General features: G+C 43.9%; 1 protein-coding gene across 4 annotated transcripts in view; it reads right to left on the bottom strand.

Moving 5' to 3' along the window:
- Positions 1-5,664: 5,664 nt before the first annotated feature.
- Positions 5,665-17,300, bottom strand: part of LOC307190630 (phospholipase A and acyltransferase 3) — a 28,372-nt gene continuing 16,736 nt past the window's right edge. For all 4 annotated transcript variants that reach the window (XM_079929910.1, XM_079929912.1, XM_079929909.1 and 1 more), the window contains 2 exons: positions 11,958-12,226; positions 5,665-5,916 (listed from right to left, as the gene is read on the bottom strand). In XM_079929910.1, the coding sequence (XP_079786036.1) occupies positions 5,815-5,916; positions 11,958-12,226 (371 nt within the window). In that variant the 3' untranslated portion in view covers positions 5,665-5,814. The remainder of the gene's footprint in view (positions 5,917-11,957; positions 12,227-17,300) is intronic.

Below are 17,300 nucleotides of genomic sequence, written 5' to 3'. Positions count from 1 at the left end.
TTATTAGCTACACACCCACGTATTACAGTACATAGACGTGAATTGACTATGGCGGCTTTCCTGCCACAACAGCAGAGTTGAGTAGTTGCATCGCTTTGAGGCCTACCAATCCTTACTCCCTGGCGCTTCACAAAAACTGTTTGCCAACCCTAAATAGTTCGTCCTTCCCCACTGATCTGCAGTGTCACCTTTGTTGTAAATTAAGGTTTCGTATATTTGTGGGGTCTGTTTTAGAGGTTCTACTCCATTCCATTAGTCAGCCTAACTATCCCTGCACCAAAAACGCACTATTTTGATCACAATGATAATTTATAATAAATCGATATTTGATAGTGCAAGTCTCCCTGCCTGGTGTTTCTTCTTGGTAATGAAAAAGCTAACCTTGCCTCTTTACTTTTTCCAGGTCCATTTTAGAATCTGGTTGTAAATTTCAGGAACGACCCTGTTGGAATTTGGTTTGGAATTGCACTGAATCTAGAGATGAATTTGGAAAGAAACTGACATATTTATGATATTGCGGTTTCCTAGCCATGCAAAGTCCTTCGATATTTTCTCCAGAGAGATCTCATTCATGTATTGCTTGAATATTTGGGAAAACTCTGTAAAACCATCCAGGAATGCCATTTCTTCGTGGGACAAATTTTAAGTGCTGATTTAATTCCTTTAATGGTAATAGGACTACTTAGACTTTTTTTCTTATTCTTGGTTCAATTTTGATAACATGTTTTCCTTAGAATGTATTAATTCCATCCAAATTTTCCAATTTATTGTCATGAAGTTATTTATTGATTTCTTGGTTTTTGATCTCCTTAGTATCTGTAGTGATATCCCCCTTTTATTCCTAAAACATTAACTTGTGTATTCTTTTATATGCTTATTTTGATTCATTTCTTTTGGTTCATATCTTTTTACTTTCTTCCAATTTTTTTGTTCTTTTGTCTCTTTCTCTCTTTTTTTTTTTTTTTTTTGGTATAATTGACATAAAACATTATCTTAGTTTCAGAGGCACAACATAATGATTTGATATTTGCATATATTGCAAAACGATCACCACAACAAGTCTAGTTAACATCTGTCATCATACAGTTACAAAACATTTTTTTCTTGTGATGACCACTTTTAAGATCTATTCTCCTAGAAACTTTCAAATATGCAATACGGTATTATTAACTATAGTCACCATGTGGTACATTACATCCCCATGACTTATTTATCTTATAACTGGAAGCTTGTACTTTTTGACCCCCTCCACCCATTTCACCCACCCCCAACCCCCAGCTCTGGCAACCACCAATCTGGTCTCTGTATCTATAAGCATGATTTTTTTTGAAAGATTCCATATATAAGTAAGATCATACAGTATTTGTATTTCTCTGACTTATTTCGCTTAGCCTAATGTCTTTAAGGTCCGTTCGTGTTGTCGCAAATGGCAAGATTTCATTCTTTCTTATGACTGAATAATATTCCATTCTACATGTATACCACAATTTCCTTATCCATTTACCCATTGATGGACACTTGGCTTGTTTCCATATCTTGGCTGTTGTAAATAATGCTGTGACAAACATGGGGGTGCACATATCTTTTCAAGTTATGTTTTCCTTTTCTTTGGATAAACATCCAGAAGGGGGATTGCTGGATCGCATGGTAATTCTATTCTTAACTTTTTGAGGAAACTTCATGCTGTTTTCCATAGTGGCTGCACCACTTTACATTCCCAGCAACAGTGGACAGGGCTTGTCTTTTCTCCACATCCTCACCAACACTGGTCATTTCTTGTCTTTTAGATAATAGCCATGAGGTGGTCTCTCACTGTAGGTTTGATTTGCATTTCCCTGATGATTATTCCTGTTGAGCATCTTTTCATGTCCCTATTGGCCAGCTGTATGACTTCTATCTTCTTCAATTGGATGATTAACTCATTAATTTGTACCTTTTTCTTTCTTAATGTAAGAATTCGTGCTACACATTTCTTTCTAGGTATCCCTTGACCAGAATGACCCAAGTATTGATCTCTAGTATTTTTGTTATCATCCAGTTCTAAATATTTTCTAGTTTCCATCATGTTTTCTTCTTTGACTCATAATTGATCTAACAATGTGTTCTAAAATTTCTAAAAGGATAGAGTTTTTCTAGCTATCACTTTCTTATTGATTTCTAACTTAATTTCATTATGGTTAGAAAAGATGATCTCTATGTTACCAGCCCCTTGAAATTTGTTGCGACTTGCATCAAGGCCAAGGACGTGGTCAGTTTTCATGAGCATTCCTTTGTGTGTGGTCAAAAAGAATCTATATTCGGGCTTCCCTGGTGGCGCAGTGGTTGAGAGTTCGCCTGCCGATGCAGCGGATGCGGGTTCGTGCCCCGGTCCGGGAAGATCCCACATGCCGCAGAGCGGCTGGGCCCGTGAGCCATGGTCGCTGAGCCTGCGCGTCCGGAGCCTGTGCTCCACAATGGGAGAGGCCACAACAGCGAGAGGCCCGCGTACCGCAAAAAAAAAAAAAAAAAAAAAAAAAAAAATCTATATTCGACAATTGTACTACATGTGTTCATTAAATCAGCTCGTTGGTTTTTCAAAATTGCTGTATCTTTTGTGTCTCCTCGATTTATCAGTTCCAGAGAGAGGTGTTATTTAGATCTCCCACTATCATGGGGAATTTGTCATTTTCTCCTTGCAATAGGCCAAAATTTTCAGTATCTATTTTAGGACTTTTATTAGGTGCAAACAATTTTAGAAGTATTATACCTTCCTAGTGAGTTGAAATTTTTTTCAGAAACTTTTTTGGAGCCTTTTTCAACACCAGCAACTAATTCTCTGATTTCCCAGATACCAACTGGGTGTTCAACGATTCAGTTCAGTTTTGACACTAACCCCTGGGAGCTGGCACAGGCCTCAGAGCTCAAGTGCTCAGTCCCCTAAGCCTGCCCTCCTTCACCTTTAGACACCTTTCACCATTCGCAAGACCCAGGCCACCTGTACTTCTGTCCATGCGCTAAAAATCAGGGGTTCCCACAACCCTTCCGAAGGTTCAATAATTTGCTAGAACAGCTCACAGAACTCAGGAAGAGGCACTTTAATTATGTTTACCCGTTTATTATAATGTACAGAACTCAGGAACAACCAAATGGAAGAGATGCATAGGGCAAGGTGTGAGCAAGGACCTTCCATGCCCTCTTCAGGCAGCCACTCTCCTGATACGTCCATATGTTCACCAGCAGGAAGCTCATCAAGTCTCCTTGATCAAGAGTTTTTATAGAGCTTAATCTTCAGCTCGCCCACCCCTCACCTCCCCTTCTTAGAGATCAGTAGCCTGAAAGTTCCAACCCTCTAATCACTTGGTCTTTCTGATGACCAGCCCCATCTTAAGGCTATCTTAGTGTCCCCACCCTAAGTCTCCTCATTAGGACAAACTCAGGTTGATCAAAAGGGGCTCCTTAGGAACAGGAGAAGACATGCCTATCACTCAGGAAATTCCGAGGGTTTTAGGAGCTCTGGCCAAGAACCAAGGATAAAGACCAAATGTATTTCTCATTATGCCACACCTTTCATCTTTTTTCTGTCCAGTCATCATGTTTGGTTTAAAGCCTATATTGTCTGATATGATTATAGACATACCAGCTTTTAGTTAATTAGTATTAACTAATTAACCAGTTTTTAGTTAGTATTTGCCTAGCATATCTTCTTTTAATTTAAAAAAATTATTATATAATTTATTTTGAATTAATTCAAAATAATAATAAACTTTTGAAATAATTTCAAAAGTTTCAGTTTATTTAAATTTTCAAATTTCAGATACTTTTCAGATGCTTACTAGGTAAAAATTTTAATATACAAAAAGTACTAGAAAGACTAGTACAGTGGTTACCCATATACACAATACATAGATTAAAAACTTATTGTTTTGTCATATTTGCTATATCTGCAGCTATTTTTTAGTAAGGTCATGTGTTTTACATAAATCTCATACCATTTTCACACTTAATAAAATTCATAATTTCTTAATATTCTTAAACACCCAGTCCATATTCAAATTTTCCCTATTATCCCAAATTGCATTTATAGTTGTTTTCAATTGGATCTGCTGTAGACAGTATTCCCTGGATTAGTTGTCTAATCCAGCATAATGTTTGTCTTATACTTGGCAAATTTAGTCCATATATACTTATGGTCATTACCAATATATTTGGAATTAGTTCTTCCGTCTTCTCTGGTCATTTCTACACACCCCACTTTCTGTAGGTAATGTTTATTTTGTAATTGAACTGGGTGTTTTAGTTTTGCTTTCTTGTGTTTATTCTACTTCATTCCTTTTTACTCGATAATTAGTTTGGAGGTTTATGCTCCACGCCTCTGCATCACCTTACGCCATGCGACAGAGGGGGCTTCAAGAAACCCACCCTTTAATTTGGGCCCGTGTCCCTTGGGTTTGGGGAGCTTGAGAACTGGCACGACATGTGACATCAACAGAACTGAAACAAAAAGGAAGAAAACTACACTGGGAGACACTACTCTTACATCAATGCTGGGTCATGAATGGGTACAAGCTTATCCTGGACCAGATGTGGGCCAAGCAGGAGGGAGCTGGCCGGGAGCCATTTGTAAGTCCTGTCCAGGATTCCAAAACACTGATGGTCCCCAGACAACCAGGGCTGCCGAAGGAAACATTCGCAAGCAGACAGAGGAGAAGACTTGCCCTGTGGAGGGAAGGACAGTCGGCCCCAGCAGGGTACTTCTGAGGAACCCACAAAAGCCCCTTTCAGGAAAATGGTCACTTTGAACACCTGCCAAGCCCAGCGAGCAACAGCAGGAGACCTCAAGGGACCAACCATGAAGGTTGGTCCTTCGCCCCCAGACCCTCCCGCGAGGGCTCAGCTGCACCTACATCAGGCACGGGATGAGCCACACCCCCACCCCGAAAACCCTGAGGCAACTTTGTACCACGTGACCTGGCCCCACTGGGCAGAGCTGATTGGCCTAGTGGGGCCACCTGACCCAATGGCAGCCAATCAATCTGTAGGCTAGGCGTGGTGAGCTGAGCCAATCAGATTCTCTCTCAGGAGCTTGCGTTGGGAGCACCTCGCAGGCCACAGGGAGGGATGGAACTGAGCAGATGTGGGGAGAGAAGCCGCAGGAGCGGGTGTGGGATCAGAGACTTGGCGGTGGGGGGAGGGGTGTCGTGACAGCCCAAGTGGAGAGGACGTAGGAGTGCTGCCTACGGGGTGGAAGTGATAAGGCTGAGAAAAGCTGTGGAGATCAGAGGGAGATAAAGGAGATTTTAACAAGATTGGCAAGACCATATAGTCTTTCCTTATGGCTGAGGTTTGAACCCCACGGACATAGACTCCAGCTACTAAGTCCTGGAAGCCAGCCTGGGTCTAGCTCCAGGCCAAAGGTCCTGGGTGTGCAGTGGTTCCTGTTCTTGAATATCAGTCCGGTTTGTCTGTCTCCCTTGCTGCCCACGTGTATCCTCACCACTAGAAGCCCCCATAACTTGAGATAACCGGAGTCGGACTTTGTTTCCTGCACGTAAAGAATGCAGCCCACAAATAGAAAGTGAGAGAAAATCACCAAAGAGGCAGAGAACAACATGGCATCATCAGGAACAGAGCGTAGCTGCACCCTCAACAGACCACGCCAGGCAGTTCTTGCTGCACTTCCCCCAATAAAATCCTCCTTCATTGGGCTTTATTTTATTCTGTGAAAATAAGCCTTATTGTAAAACAGAATAAATCCACAAACCAAACCTCAAACCCTCTAGCAAAGAAGGCCCCCTTAATGCATAAATTCACTGCTGACAAGAGAGTCCCTTCAAGTCATTGCTTTTGTTTCTTGTTTCTTGAGAACATGATTCCAATGAGGCCTATGGCTGCCAGGCCCACTCCTGCCATGCCAGCTACCATGATGGCATCTCTGACCTGGAAGAGAGAGGAGGGTGGATCAGATTCTGTGCCAGGAATCTGAGTACACGCTGTACATTCAACAAGAACATCCAGCTCAGGGAGCCTCCCATGCCCCTTGGTCTTCTTGACAAACTCCGGAGTCATCTAACATTGGCAGGGAAATGGGGAGAAGAGGGCAGGATGGGGAAGGAGTGGTGGGTGGGGCCAGCTGGCCAATGACATACACAGGTCTGAAGCGGGAAACTCACTTCACCCTGTGAGTACTTAAAGCACACATCCCCAGAGGGTGGCTGTGAAAAGGACGGGGAGATGAAGCCAGATGGTTGAAATCCTGGCTGGCCAACAGGGAGCTCTCGAAGTAAGTGTGAAGTTGAAGAGTCATTGCTATTGAATCCTCAATAAACCGTGACCTCCGGCAGAGCAAAACCCTCACTTGCCGTCATCTTCGCTGTATCCCCAGCACCCGGTCCTGCCAGGCGCAGATGTGCTCTTTGCATGTTCTTAAGTGACTCAACTATGAAGAGTAGTAATGTTATACTTTACATTATTAAGATATCTGACTTGTATTGTTTGTACTAGAAAAAAAAAAAACGTTGCAAAAGTAAGAGTAAGTTTCAGGGTAAAAATTGAACATGTATCAAATTTCACTCTTTCCAAAATCCAACTAAAAGTAAAATAAGGCATTTGTTTTAGGCATCATTCCACCAGGACCCAGAGAACACTAAATGCAGTGAAGGCAAAATGCCCGAAATCATGAAAACTGTACTTTTTCCCACTAACGGTATCATGAACACGAATCAAGAAATCTCACCCTAAAACCAAGCCAAGCATTTAAGCAGACCCAAGAACTGCAAAGGAAAAGATTAGAATGATTTTACGCCAAGAAGTCCAATGAGACAGTGTACTAGACTCCCAGTAATAAAAAGGATGAAAATGCGGACTTGGTACCCCAAACCCACATCCTTACATGACACCGCCAACTCTGCCCTTGGTACCCTGAGCACAGAGCTTGCCTAGGTTGTGTATGTTGTGGCCCAAAAATTCCCACATGCCCACCATAGAGAAGACTTTGAAAAACTTCAATGCTTAAAAAGAATATACGTTGCCACTGCCCAGGCTTATCTGAGCCATACACATGTCCAGCACAGCTGTGTGAAATGCCAGGAAATACACCAGTGTAACTAACATCACAAGGTACCCAGAACACATGTCAACAAAAGTTTGCATGAAGCTACTGACCTAAGGTTTGACTGCCGCTCAGTCTTTAGACCTTCCTGTTAAATTAAAGGTAATTAGGCTTGGCTTTGTGGCAACCGCGGTCCTGCTGGGTTCTTGCTAGGGAGCCTGCATAAAACCACTTGTATCCAGTGTTTTCCTTGCTAAGCTATGTGTCAAGGTGGGAGAAATGGTTTGCAGATAATGGAGTAGGAACCATAAGCCCCCAGCTCTTTACAGAACCTCACAGTGTGAGGAGAAATGCTGATGGAGCCGGTTCATACAAAAGGTACTTTGTCAAGGAAAACAACAATAGCCTCACTGTTTGTGCTCATGCTTTGTACAGAGTCAAACTGTGTAATTAAATACAAGAAAATAGTATTTAGTTAGCCCTGAGAGTGCAGATTTTATGGAAAGAATGATCTTCCCAGGAGAGACAGAGCTACCTGCAGATGCCATTGATGATCTTCTTGTTGTAAGGCTGCTGGGTCCAGCCCAGCCACTGTGCTGAAATTACAACAGTTCTGATCATGAAAATGGGCTACACGGTGTGCACCAGAGGTCTTCAATCAGAATACTATGAAAGAGAAAAGTTGCCCCTCATTATCTTTTCTTGAACGTGGGCAAACAGTAATCCTATCAGACTGCAGACAATTAGCTGCTTATGCTACACGTCTACTATGAGTTAAGCCCCGCAATTGTTTCTGGGAAAAAGGCAATGCTAATGTGCTTTTCTTCACTTTCAGCAATGTTCTAAGTGGACATAAGAAGAGTAATATTATTCAGAAAGCAATTGAATTCAGACTATGAGAGGTTATAAAATAACAATGGTTATAAAATATGTGTACAGAAAGTTGGCTTTAATATTTACAGTAGTTTTTAAATAATACCCTGTAATTTATCCAGGTTTATGTAATTACACAATACCATTGGCCACATCTTCAATTTCTATTTATCTTAAAATTTTATCTGACACAGAGTAGACTTCAGCATGAGCGTAGCTCCTAGTTGCTTTTTGCTAGAGTACTATTCAGTACAAAAGCTTACTAGGAATACATTTTTTGAAGCCTGAGTATTTTTAAATAGGTAGGTGGAAAACAGAACCATCTTGATTAGAATACCCTTAGGCATGGAAAGTACAAACAACATTTTGGTTTAAACCCATTGTTTCCCTTTCTAAATGGAAACTTAGATGAGTCACATATAGTCCCTTGAAGGAAAATCTAGTCTGCTTCAAAGAGCTGAACACAAATAAACATGATGACTAATAAGATCCTTTTCACACAGAAAATTATCGTCATGAGTTAAGTGAAAAAGAGAGCTGCTGCTTTGATGGCTCTTACAAACAAAAGTACTGCTGGACGTTGTCCAGCACCCACTAAATCCACCCTCTCTAGTGAGATGGGAGAAGTGCAGAAGCTACATTTTCATTTGGTCACACCGTGTTTTATGATCATTACTCACCTCGGCCAGTACTTCCCAAGGCGGGTACAGGCTTGCCCTCTGGGGGAAGTTTGGCAATATCTACAGACATTTTGGTTCTTACACCTGGGGGTGGAGGGTGCTACTGGCATCTAGTTGGTAGAGGCCATGGATGCTACTAAATGTCCTGCAATACACAGGGCAAGTCCTAACAATGAAGACTTATCTTCATTGTTAATGACCCCAAATGTCAATAGTGCTGAGGCTGCGAAACCCTCATCTAGGCCAAGAAATGAAAGAGGAAGTCTTTGGAAGCAGTATAAACGGCCCCTCTTTTTGTTTTGTAGTATGTTCTGGTTTCATGTTCTGTGAGGGGGTCCGGTAGAATTGCTGATGCTGTTTTATCATTGCTGTGTTGTCACGGCTTTGCCTCTTTCAGGCGGCTGGCTAGCGCACTGGGCTAATGCCTCAGGAAGGGAATGGGATGTGTCCAATTTGTATTGTTTCATTTTTCAAGAAGGTGCTTGTAGAAAGAGCAAATGATAAAAAATATTTCTTGGTTCTTTCAGTATCTCAAGATTTGGAATTGTATTTAAATGCTCAAAATACTATTTGTGCGTACTGACATATGTATTTTACTAAATTATGTAACAATTTTGTGAAGAAATGTTCTACGTATATTAAATTGTGACTCTCTTCTTTAGTCTATTAATAATCACGAAAGGATAACTAAAAATGAGATGATTTGGAGATATTTTATAAATCTACCAAATCTTCTTAAAATAGCACCCTGAATTTGGTATCTTAAATTTCCCAAATTTGTATAGTAATCTCTATTTGGAGTTTATTGCTGCATAGGAGGGTGGACATTTACCTGAAGCAGAAGCCAGGTGTAATCAACACCTCAATTGTTATGCAGGATCACCCATGAAATCAGATTTGTTTAGCATATGTTTCTCTTTTTTATGCTGATATCATCACTGCTACTTTTTAAAAAACCTACTGTACCCAGATCTACCAATAAGTGTTAGTTTTCTCATTGAAAAAGATAAATAATTGGAAAACAGGGGACAGAAGAAAAGAAAATCAGAGGAGCAGTCTAGGGGTACAACCTCCGAATAATCAGTGTTCCCGAATGAGAGAAGAGAAAATGGAAAATTTCCCAGAATTGAAGGAATAGGGTTTCCACATTGAAAAATGTCATAAAGTGCCCAGCATAATTCATGAAAACAGATCCACACAAGGTTTATCATAGTGAAATCTCAGAACACTGAAGATAAAGAGAAGATTCTATAAGCTTCCAGAAAGATAAAATTGGTCACATACAAAGGATCGAAAATCAGAACCGATTCAGACTTCTCGTAAACAATAGCATAAACTAGATGACAATGGAGCAATACCTTCACATTTTTTAAAAAATTCTTTTCAGCCTAGAATTCCATACCCAGCCAAACTATCAATCAAATACGAGGATAAAATGAAGACGTTTTCAGGCATAAACAGTCTTTTTAAAATGCATCCTTTCTCAGAATCTATTAGAGGTGGTATTCCACCAAAACAAGAGAGTAATCCAAGAAAGAGAAAGATGTGAGTTGCAGAGGATAAAAGCATTAATACAGGAGAGAACTGAAGGGCATCTCTAAAGGATGCTAGTAAAGAGAGATACCAGGATGACACTGTGCATCAAATGTGACTCAAAACAAATGTTTTGAAGGCCATTATCCCCCCTAGATAGATATGCTGAGTGCCATCATCCCCCAGATTCCTTCTGGTTGCCTCACATTTGTAATCTGAGTCATGAGGTTCCTCTCATGGACCCGCCCACTGACTTTCCCAGAAGGAGCCTCTTATAAACTGTCAGGGAAATTGAAACTAGACTGTGACCCAGAGATTCTGGGACTCTTCACCAAACACTGGCAGTATTGCCCTATCCTTCCCTAGCTAGGTGTGTACTTGCTACTAGTCAATTTTTGTATTAATCATCTTTCACATTCATATATATATATATATGGAATATATGTATATGTAAATATATGTATCACATATACATGTACTTATATACATTTTTATATATTTACATACATATTTATTGAATAATAATAACATGAGTGATTGAAGAAAACAAATAAGAGAATACCCATTGGAAGATATCTACTGTATCATCACAGAGCATAGGATGAACTAACCAACATGCAGGTCAGTGTAATAAGTAGACACAGCTGATTATCCGCGGTATGAGGAAGGCTGAGCGTGATCCTTGTAGGCGGTGTTGGTGGATGCCTCCCCAGCAAGTCACTGTGGCCCAGACAGGCCAGTGGACAAGACAGGGGGTGAACCAAGAAAAAGAATGAAGATGAGGACCATTATGACTACTTCAACTATTACAATGTATTAAGTGTACTTTCTGAGTTGCCACTCTGCTAGCATAAGGATGCTCTTATTTAATTCACACAGTAACCCTCCTAGATCAGTATGATCACTTGTACTTCACCAGGGTTTAGAGAACATGAATCGATCTGTCTGCCAGGCCATGCCCTTGACCACCACAATGACCAAGGAAGAAGACACCAGATCTCAAAAAATTAAAAAGTACTGAAAATCAACAACCTGATGGATCTTAAACTCATCCTTTACTGAAAGGAAAAAAAAAATCATACTCTTTTGCATCAACAGGCATCCAAGAACTTTTCCAAACAATGTTCTCACACACACACACACACACACACACACACACACACAAATGAGGGGGCTGCAGGGAAGGGCCAGAGAAGGAGAGGAGAAAGTGAGAGAAAATGGGAAGGAAGTTAGTTACCCAGGTGAAAAAGCAATTCAAAGAAGAGAGTGGCCATGGCCAAAATCAACTAAGTAAATAAAACACACCTGCATCACCTGGAGCCTCTGGGACTGCCCCTTGGCTTAAGGCAGGGCTAAGCACAGGGCTTTTTATAAGTCGTGGCAGACCTGGGCTTCAGCTCCCACCTCTGCTACTTATCAGCACAGTTGGAGACAACTCTCAGGAAAAGAGACCACACAGATTTGTTTGATGAAATGAATGTCCATCAACAAGTGCTGTGAGCCTCAGTTTCCACATCTGTAAAGCGGGATAGTAAAACCTGCCTCTGAGGTTGTGGGAAGGGCCCATCTCAGGGCCAGGCAGCCAGGGAGGGCCGGGCACCGGGCTGACAGTGATGGCTGTGCTCACACCCTCGGCCATCGTCCCCCGACCACACTGGTCCGCGGTGCCCATCTCCCCACCCTCCTCCCCACCCCAATGGTGACATCCTTGAGGGCAGGCTTCTGCCTCTGCTATTCTGTCGTGTTTGTGCCCCTGCCTCCAGCCCAGCCCAGCCCACACTGATGCCCAGGTCAGCGGAGGAAATGGTCTGGTTCCCGGGGATGGGGACACACTGAGGACGCACCTGGTCACTGCGGGGGATCCCGTAGCGCAGCTCGTTGACAAAGTGCTCGCAGTTCTCGCTGGTCAGCTTGTAGAGAACTTCCTGGCCCACCAGCTCCTCTGCCTGCTGGACAATCTTGTTGGGAGGCAACGGCGAGTACTTGTCATCGTGCTTATTGTTGACCTGGTACCGGTCGCTCCCGGCCACGTCGCACAGCCGATCCTTCCTCACTATGGCCTTGTCGGTCAGCGCAGACATGAGACTGGCCATCCCAGCTCCTGCGATTTCACCTATGGATTCAGGATGAGAAACAGCGGGATCGGTCCTGAGCCGGCCCACAGGGGCTCAGAGCAGCCCCAAGCCTGGCATCCACCACATCTGCAAGGGGATGAGCAGATGTGAAAGGGCCACAGCTGTGTGGCTATGAATAAGGCGCTTACGGTCTCTAGGCCTTGGTTTCCTTATCTGAAATGAGCAGTCAAGTTCCATGATTTGTTGTGATTATTTTTAACCTAGAGAAGCTGGCCTCGTACACCCTCTTGATTGTGCAAATATGGGCCCTGAGCACACCCACCTCCTTGGAGGAATAGAGTGTGAACTTTTTGTGATCCTAAAAATGCTACACTTCCTTGACACATACAAAGCTGATTACTGCAGAAAAGGTAGATGGATTTGCAGAAGTGGATCCTATCCTTCTTGGAGCAAAGGGACCAAAACCCCACAGCTGCTCCCAGAGGTGTGACACCAGGGAGGTCCATGGGGAGGGGCTGGAAGAGGCAACAAATTTCCAGAAATGAAACTGCCTTGAAGCAAGGGATTTGGGCTCAGCAGAAGGACCAGGATAGTTGGGAGGGAAAGCTGATGCCAGCACAGAGATTGGGCATACCTCCTGAGGCAGCCAGCCTACACCGTGTGGGGAGGGGCAAGCTTTTGGTATGACGGCTGAAGAGGTGTGCTTGCACGACAGAGGTGGACCCCAGGGAACATCACAGAGGAGGCTCACTGTCCCTCAAGGAGCCTCTGTGGCCCTGCCGCGATCGGGAACCCCCAAGGCTCTTCTCAGCAGGGGAAGCATCCTCTTACACTGGGCAGGACCCATCTTCCACTGTAACACCATGTGACAGCAACAAGCCATGGCAAGAGGGTCTGATCAGAGTCCAGGTCCTGTTCTGCTAGGCTTTCCAAAGAGGACTAAACCCCTCTGCCCTGAGTATAATCCTGAGATTTTAGAAAATCAGAAGAATTCAGACTTGCTACTAACAAGGCACAAGGTGCTTGAGGATTCAGTGAAGTAAATAAAAGATGGTGCTGTGTTTGAGCCCCAAATTTATGGAAAGGCTCGGTGTGGTGATTGGATCAGGGGAGCTCCTGAGACCCACCCACCTTCAGCCCCTAGGCGTGGGTGGCAGGGCTGGGACTGGGGCGAGGCAAGCAAGGTGCCTGGAGCACAGAATTTCAGGAGGTACCAACTCTCAGGGACGCAAGTTCAGAGTCAACACCTAAGAGTGAGGGCTTCCTTACACTTCACACCCTGGGTGTCACCCTGGTGAGTGAGTGCACAGGCTGACGGTCAGAAGCTCTGGGATCTGATTCTGGCTCCATCACTGAATGGTCTTGATATGTCGCTTAACTTTGCTGAGCCAACACTGGGAATCCACAAATACCAGCTAAGATGGATTCACAAACACACATCCATATAGGAATTTAAAGTTTCTTTTAAAAGAATTATTTTACTTTTTAAAGTTAGTCTATTAAAGAAAATACCAATTAAATAATTGGAGAGAGGGCACAAGGATATGGCAAGCAATCAGTGACTAAATTTTGGGAAACCTCAGACTTGACAGTATAGCAGCATGTGTAAGGGCAGGGAATAGAGAGTCAGACAGCCAGGGTTTGAGTCCCACCTCCACGACTTTCCTGCTATGTGACCTTGGACAAGTGGCTTAATTTCTCTAAGTCCCCAATTCCTTGTAGAATAGGGTCAGTAAGTTCTACCTGTGCCTACAGTACTGGACGGGGAGCTGCAAGGATTAAAGAAACTGACTAGGTAAGGTGCCTCCACCAGTGCCTGGCACAGGGTGAGTGCCTCATCAGTACTGGGTTGTTCTCTAAGCTTCCTTCCAACTCTAATTTCCACCATTTTCTCAGTAGCAGGAGGTCAGTCCTCCTTGCCTCACCTATTCCACGGGGTTCCTGTGAAGCTCGAGTGAGAAGATGCAGATAGAAGCATATTTCCCTTTGAGAAGCACCACTCACCCAATGAAGGGTGTCACACCTACCCACCCAGATCCCCTGTCGTGCCATTCCCTGCTTCCTGTCCAGCAGTTACACCCACTCAGTGCAGTCAAGCAATACTGGTGCTGGTCCAAGGTGCTGAACACAGACACGAACTAGACAGCGCACCTGCCCTCAGCGAGTTTACACTCCAGTGAAAGGACACTGACAAGGAACAAACAGAAAAAATAACACACTTTCAGGTACTGAAAATGCTATGGAGAAGATTAAGCGAAGTCACATAGGAGAGGATGACCAGGGGAGGCTGCTCTCACTCGGGGTGTGGGGGGGCCACGCCCAGAAACAGGCATTTGAATTGAGACTTGAACGATGAAGAGGAGGCAGCTGTGCTGAGAGCCAGGAAAGAGCATCACAAGCAGAAGGAAGAGCAAAGGCAAGGACCTCGGGAAGAAAGGCACGTGGCGTGCTTGAGGCTGCAAGGAGGCCAATGTGGCTGAAGTCTAGAGACCCAGGAGGAGAGAAGAGGAAGCTTCAAGAAGGTCAGAGAGGCAGGCAGAGGCCAGACCACGCCAGGCTCACAAGCCACAGCACAGATCTGAAACTTATTCTACGTGTGATGGAAAAGCCAGTCGAAATTAAAAGAAGGCGAGTGACATAATCAGATTTATACTTTGGAATGATCACACTGGCTGCCCAGTGAAGGAAGGACTGACTGTAAGTGGACAAGAGGCAGAGAGACCAACCAGAAGCTGCAGTAGCAACAGGTGAGAGAGGATGGTAGCTTACCCCAGGGCACAGCAGTGGACATGCTGAGAAGTGATCAGATCGGGGGTCTGTTTTGGAGATAAAGCCAACAGGATTTCCTGATGGATCAGACGTGGGGTGAAAAGGATCAAGGATGATGCCTAGACTTTTGGTCTAAGCAACCGGATGGCATTGTCCGCTGGAGCCCTCCATTTGGGGTGTGTCAAGTTCAACATGCCAATTAGATGCCCAACTGAAGATGCCAAGTCGTCAAGAGGTTACACACACCTGAAGCTAAGCAGGGTTAAAATCAAGTTAAGGGAGACATCGACAAATAGAAGGTGTTAGAAGCCAGTGGACCGGATGAGGGAGAAGCAAGGATTAGGGTTATGGGAGAGGAGGAGCCCCCTAGACACAGGAGGCCAAGAAGGAAGGGCCCCGGGCTTCCCTGGTGGCGCAGTGGTCGAGAGTCCGCCAGCCGATGCAGGGGATGCAGGTTCGTGCCCCGGTCCGGGAAGATCCCACATGCCGCAGAGCGGCTGGGCCCGTGAGCCATGGCCACTGAGCCTGCGCGTCCGGAGCCTGTGCTCCACAACGGGAGAGGCCACAGCAGTGAGAGGCCCGCGTACTGCAAAAAAAAAAAAAAAAAGAAGAAGGAAGGGCCCAGTGGGAAAGGAAGGCAGCGCCAGGTGAAGAGCAGAGAGAGGCCACTCGTGTTAAATGCTGCAGAGAAGCCAAGTAAGCCGTGACCAGGATATTGATTGTATTGATGTAGCCTTGATAAGAGCTGCTCCAGGAGGGGAGTAAATACTCCCTGGTGGAGGGAACAGAAGAGAGGATGGGAAGTGAGGAACCAGCAGGGGCCGTGGCAGACAGGAGAGCTGCTCCATGGGAAGTTAGCTAGAGAGGACGTGAGGTCGAAGGGGTGTTTGTTTGTTTTATCAGTGGGAGATATTCCAGTGGTTTCTAGGCCAATAGGAATAGTACAGAATTATTATTAATTTGAGGGTACAGTGCTTGTGAAAGTAAGAGAAGGGGGTCCAGGGCCCACACCTAAAGGCTGGCTTTTAAAATAAGGGCAGGGGCACATATATACAATGGAATATTACTCAGTCATAAAAAGAAACGAAATTGAGCTATTTGTAGTGAGGTGGATAGACCTAGAGTCTGTCATACAGAGTGAAGTAAGTCAGAAAGAGAAAGACAAATACCATATGCTAACACATATATATGGAATTTAAGAAAAAAAAATGTCATGAAGAACCTAGGGGTAAGACGGGAATAAAGACACAGACCCGCAAGAGGGAAGAGATATGGGAACATATGTATATGTATAACTGATTCACTTTGTTATAAAGCAGAAACGAACACACCATTGTAAAGCAATTATACCCCAATAAAAATGTTAAAAAAAAAAAAGACACAGACCTACTAGAGAATGGACTTGAGGATATGGGGAGGGGGAAGGGTAAGCTGTGACAAAGCGAGAGAGAGGCATGGACATATATACACTACCAAATGTAAGGTAGATGGCTAGTGGGAAGCAGCCGCATAGCACAGGGAGATCAGCTCGGTATTTTGTGACCACCTAGAGGGGTGGGATAGGGAGGGTGGGAGGGAGGGAGACGCAAGAGGGAAGAGATATGGGAACATATGTATATGTGTAACTGATTCACTTTGTTATAAAGCAGAAACTAACACACCATTGTAAAGCAATTATACTCCAATAATGATGTAAAAAATAAAATAAAATAAAATAAGGGCAGGGGCACATTTGCACTGTAACAGAAGAAAAGACAGATTATGTGGTTCTAGATGTTGGTGGTTTGGTTGATCAGGGGTGGGGATGGTGACATCTACCCTGGTTACTTCTAGATTTCTCTATAAATACAGGGTGAGGTCATTCATTTTGCTACCATTCTTGGTCAGCAAAAGACACATCCAAGAATGTCCACAGCAGCTGCACACAGAGCAGCCCACTAATGGAAGCATCCGATGCCCATCAGCGGAAGAATACATAACAGACTGGGCGATGTCCATATAACCGAGGACACGCAGCAATGGAAAAGAAAGAACAACACAGATGACCTCACAGGCCCAGGGAAAGAGCCGGACACAAAAGAGCACAAGCTGTGTGATTCCTCTGCTCTGAAGTTCTACAAGCACAGCTAACCTACAGCAGGAGAACCTAGAAGAGTGGTTGCCTCTAGGGAGGGAGAGAGCATACTGAAGAGGCATGAGGGAGTCTTTTCGGGGAGTGGAAATGTTCTAGATCTTGATCCGGTCATTGTCACATGGATGGATACATTTTTTTTAATTCACTGACTATACACCTGACAATATTGCGCCCTTTACTGTATTTCGGTTATACCTCAGTTTAAGTAA

The sequence above is a fragment of the Stenella coeruleoalba genome, assembly GCF_951394435.1.
Source record: "Stenella coeruleoalba genome assembly, chromosome: 8".
In the NCBI taxonomy this organism is placed as follows: Eukaryota; Metazoa; Chordata; class Mammalia; order Artiodactyla; family Delphinidae; genus Stenella; species Stenella coeruleoalba.
The sequence above is the reverse complement of the archived record's forward strand: the minus strand, read 5'-3'. Positions and strand labels throughout refer to the sequence as shown.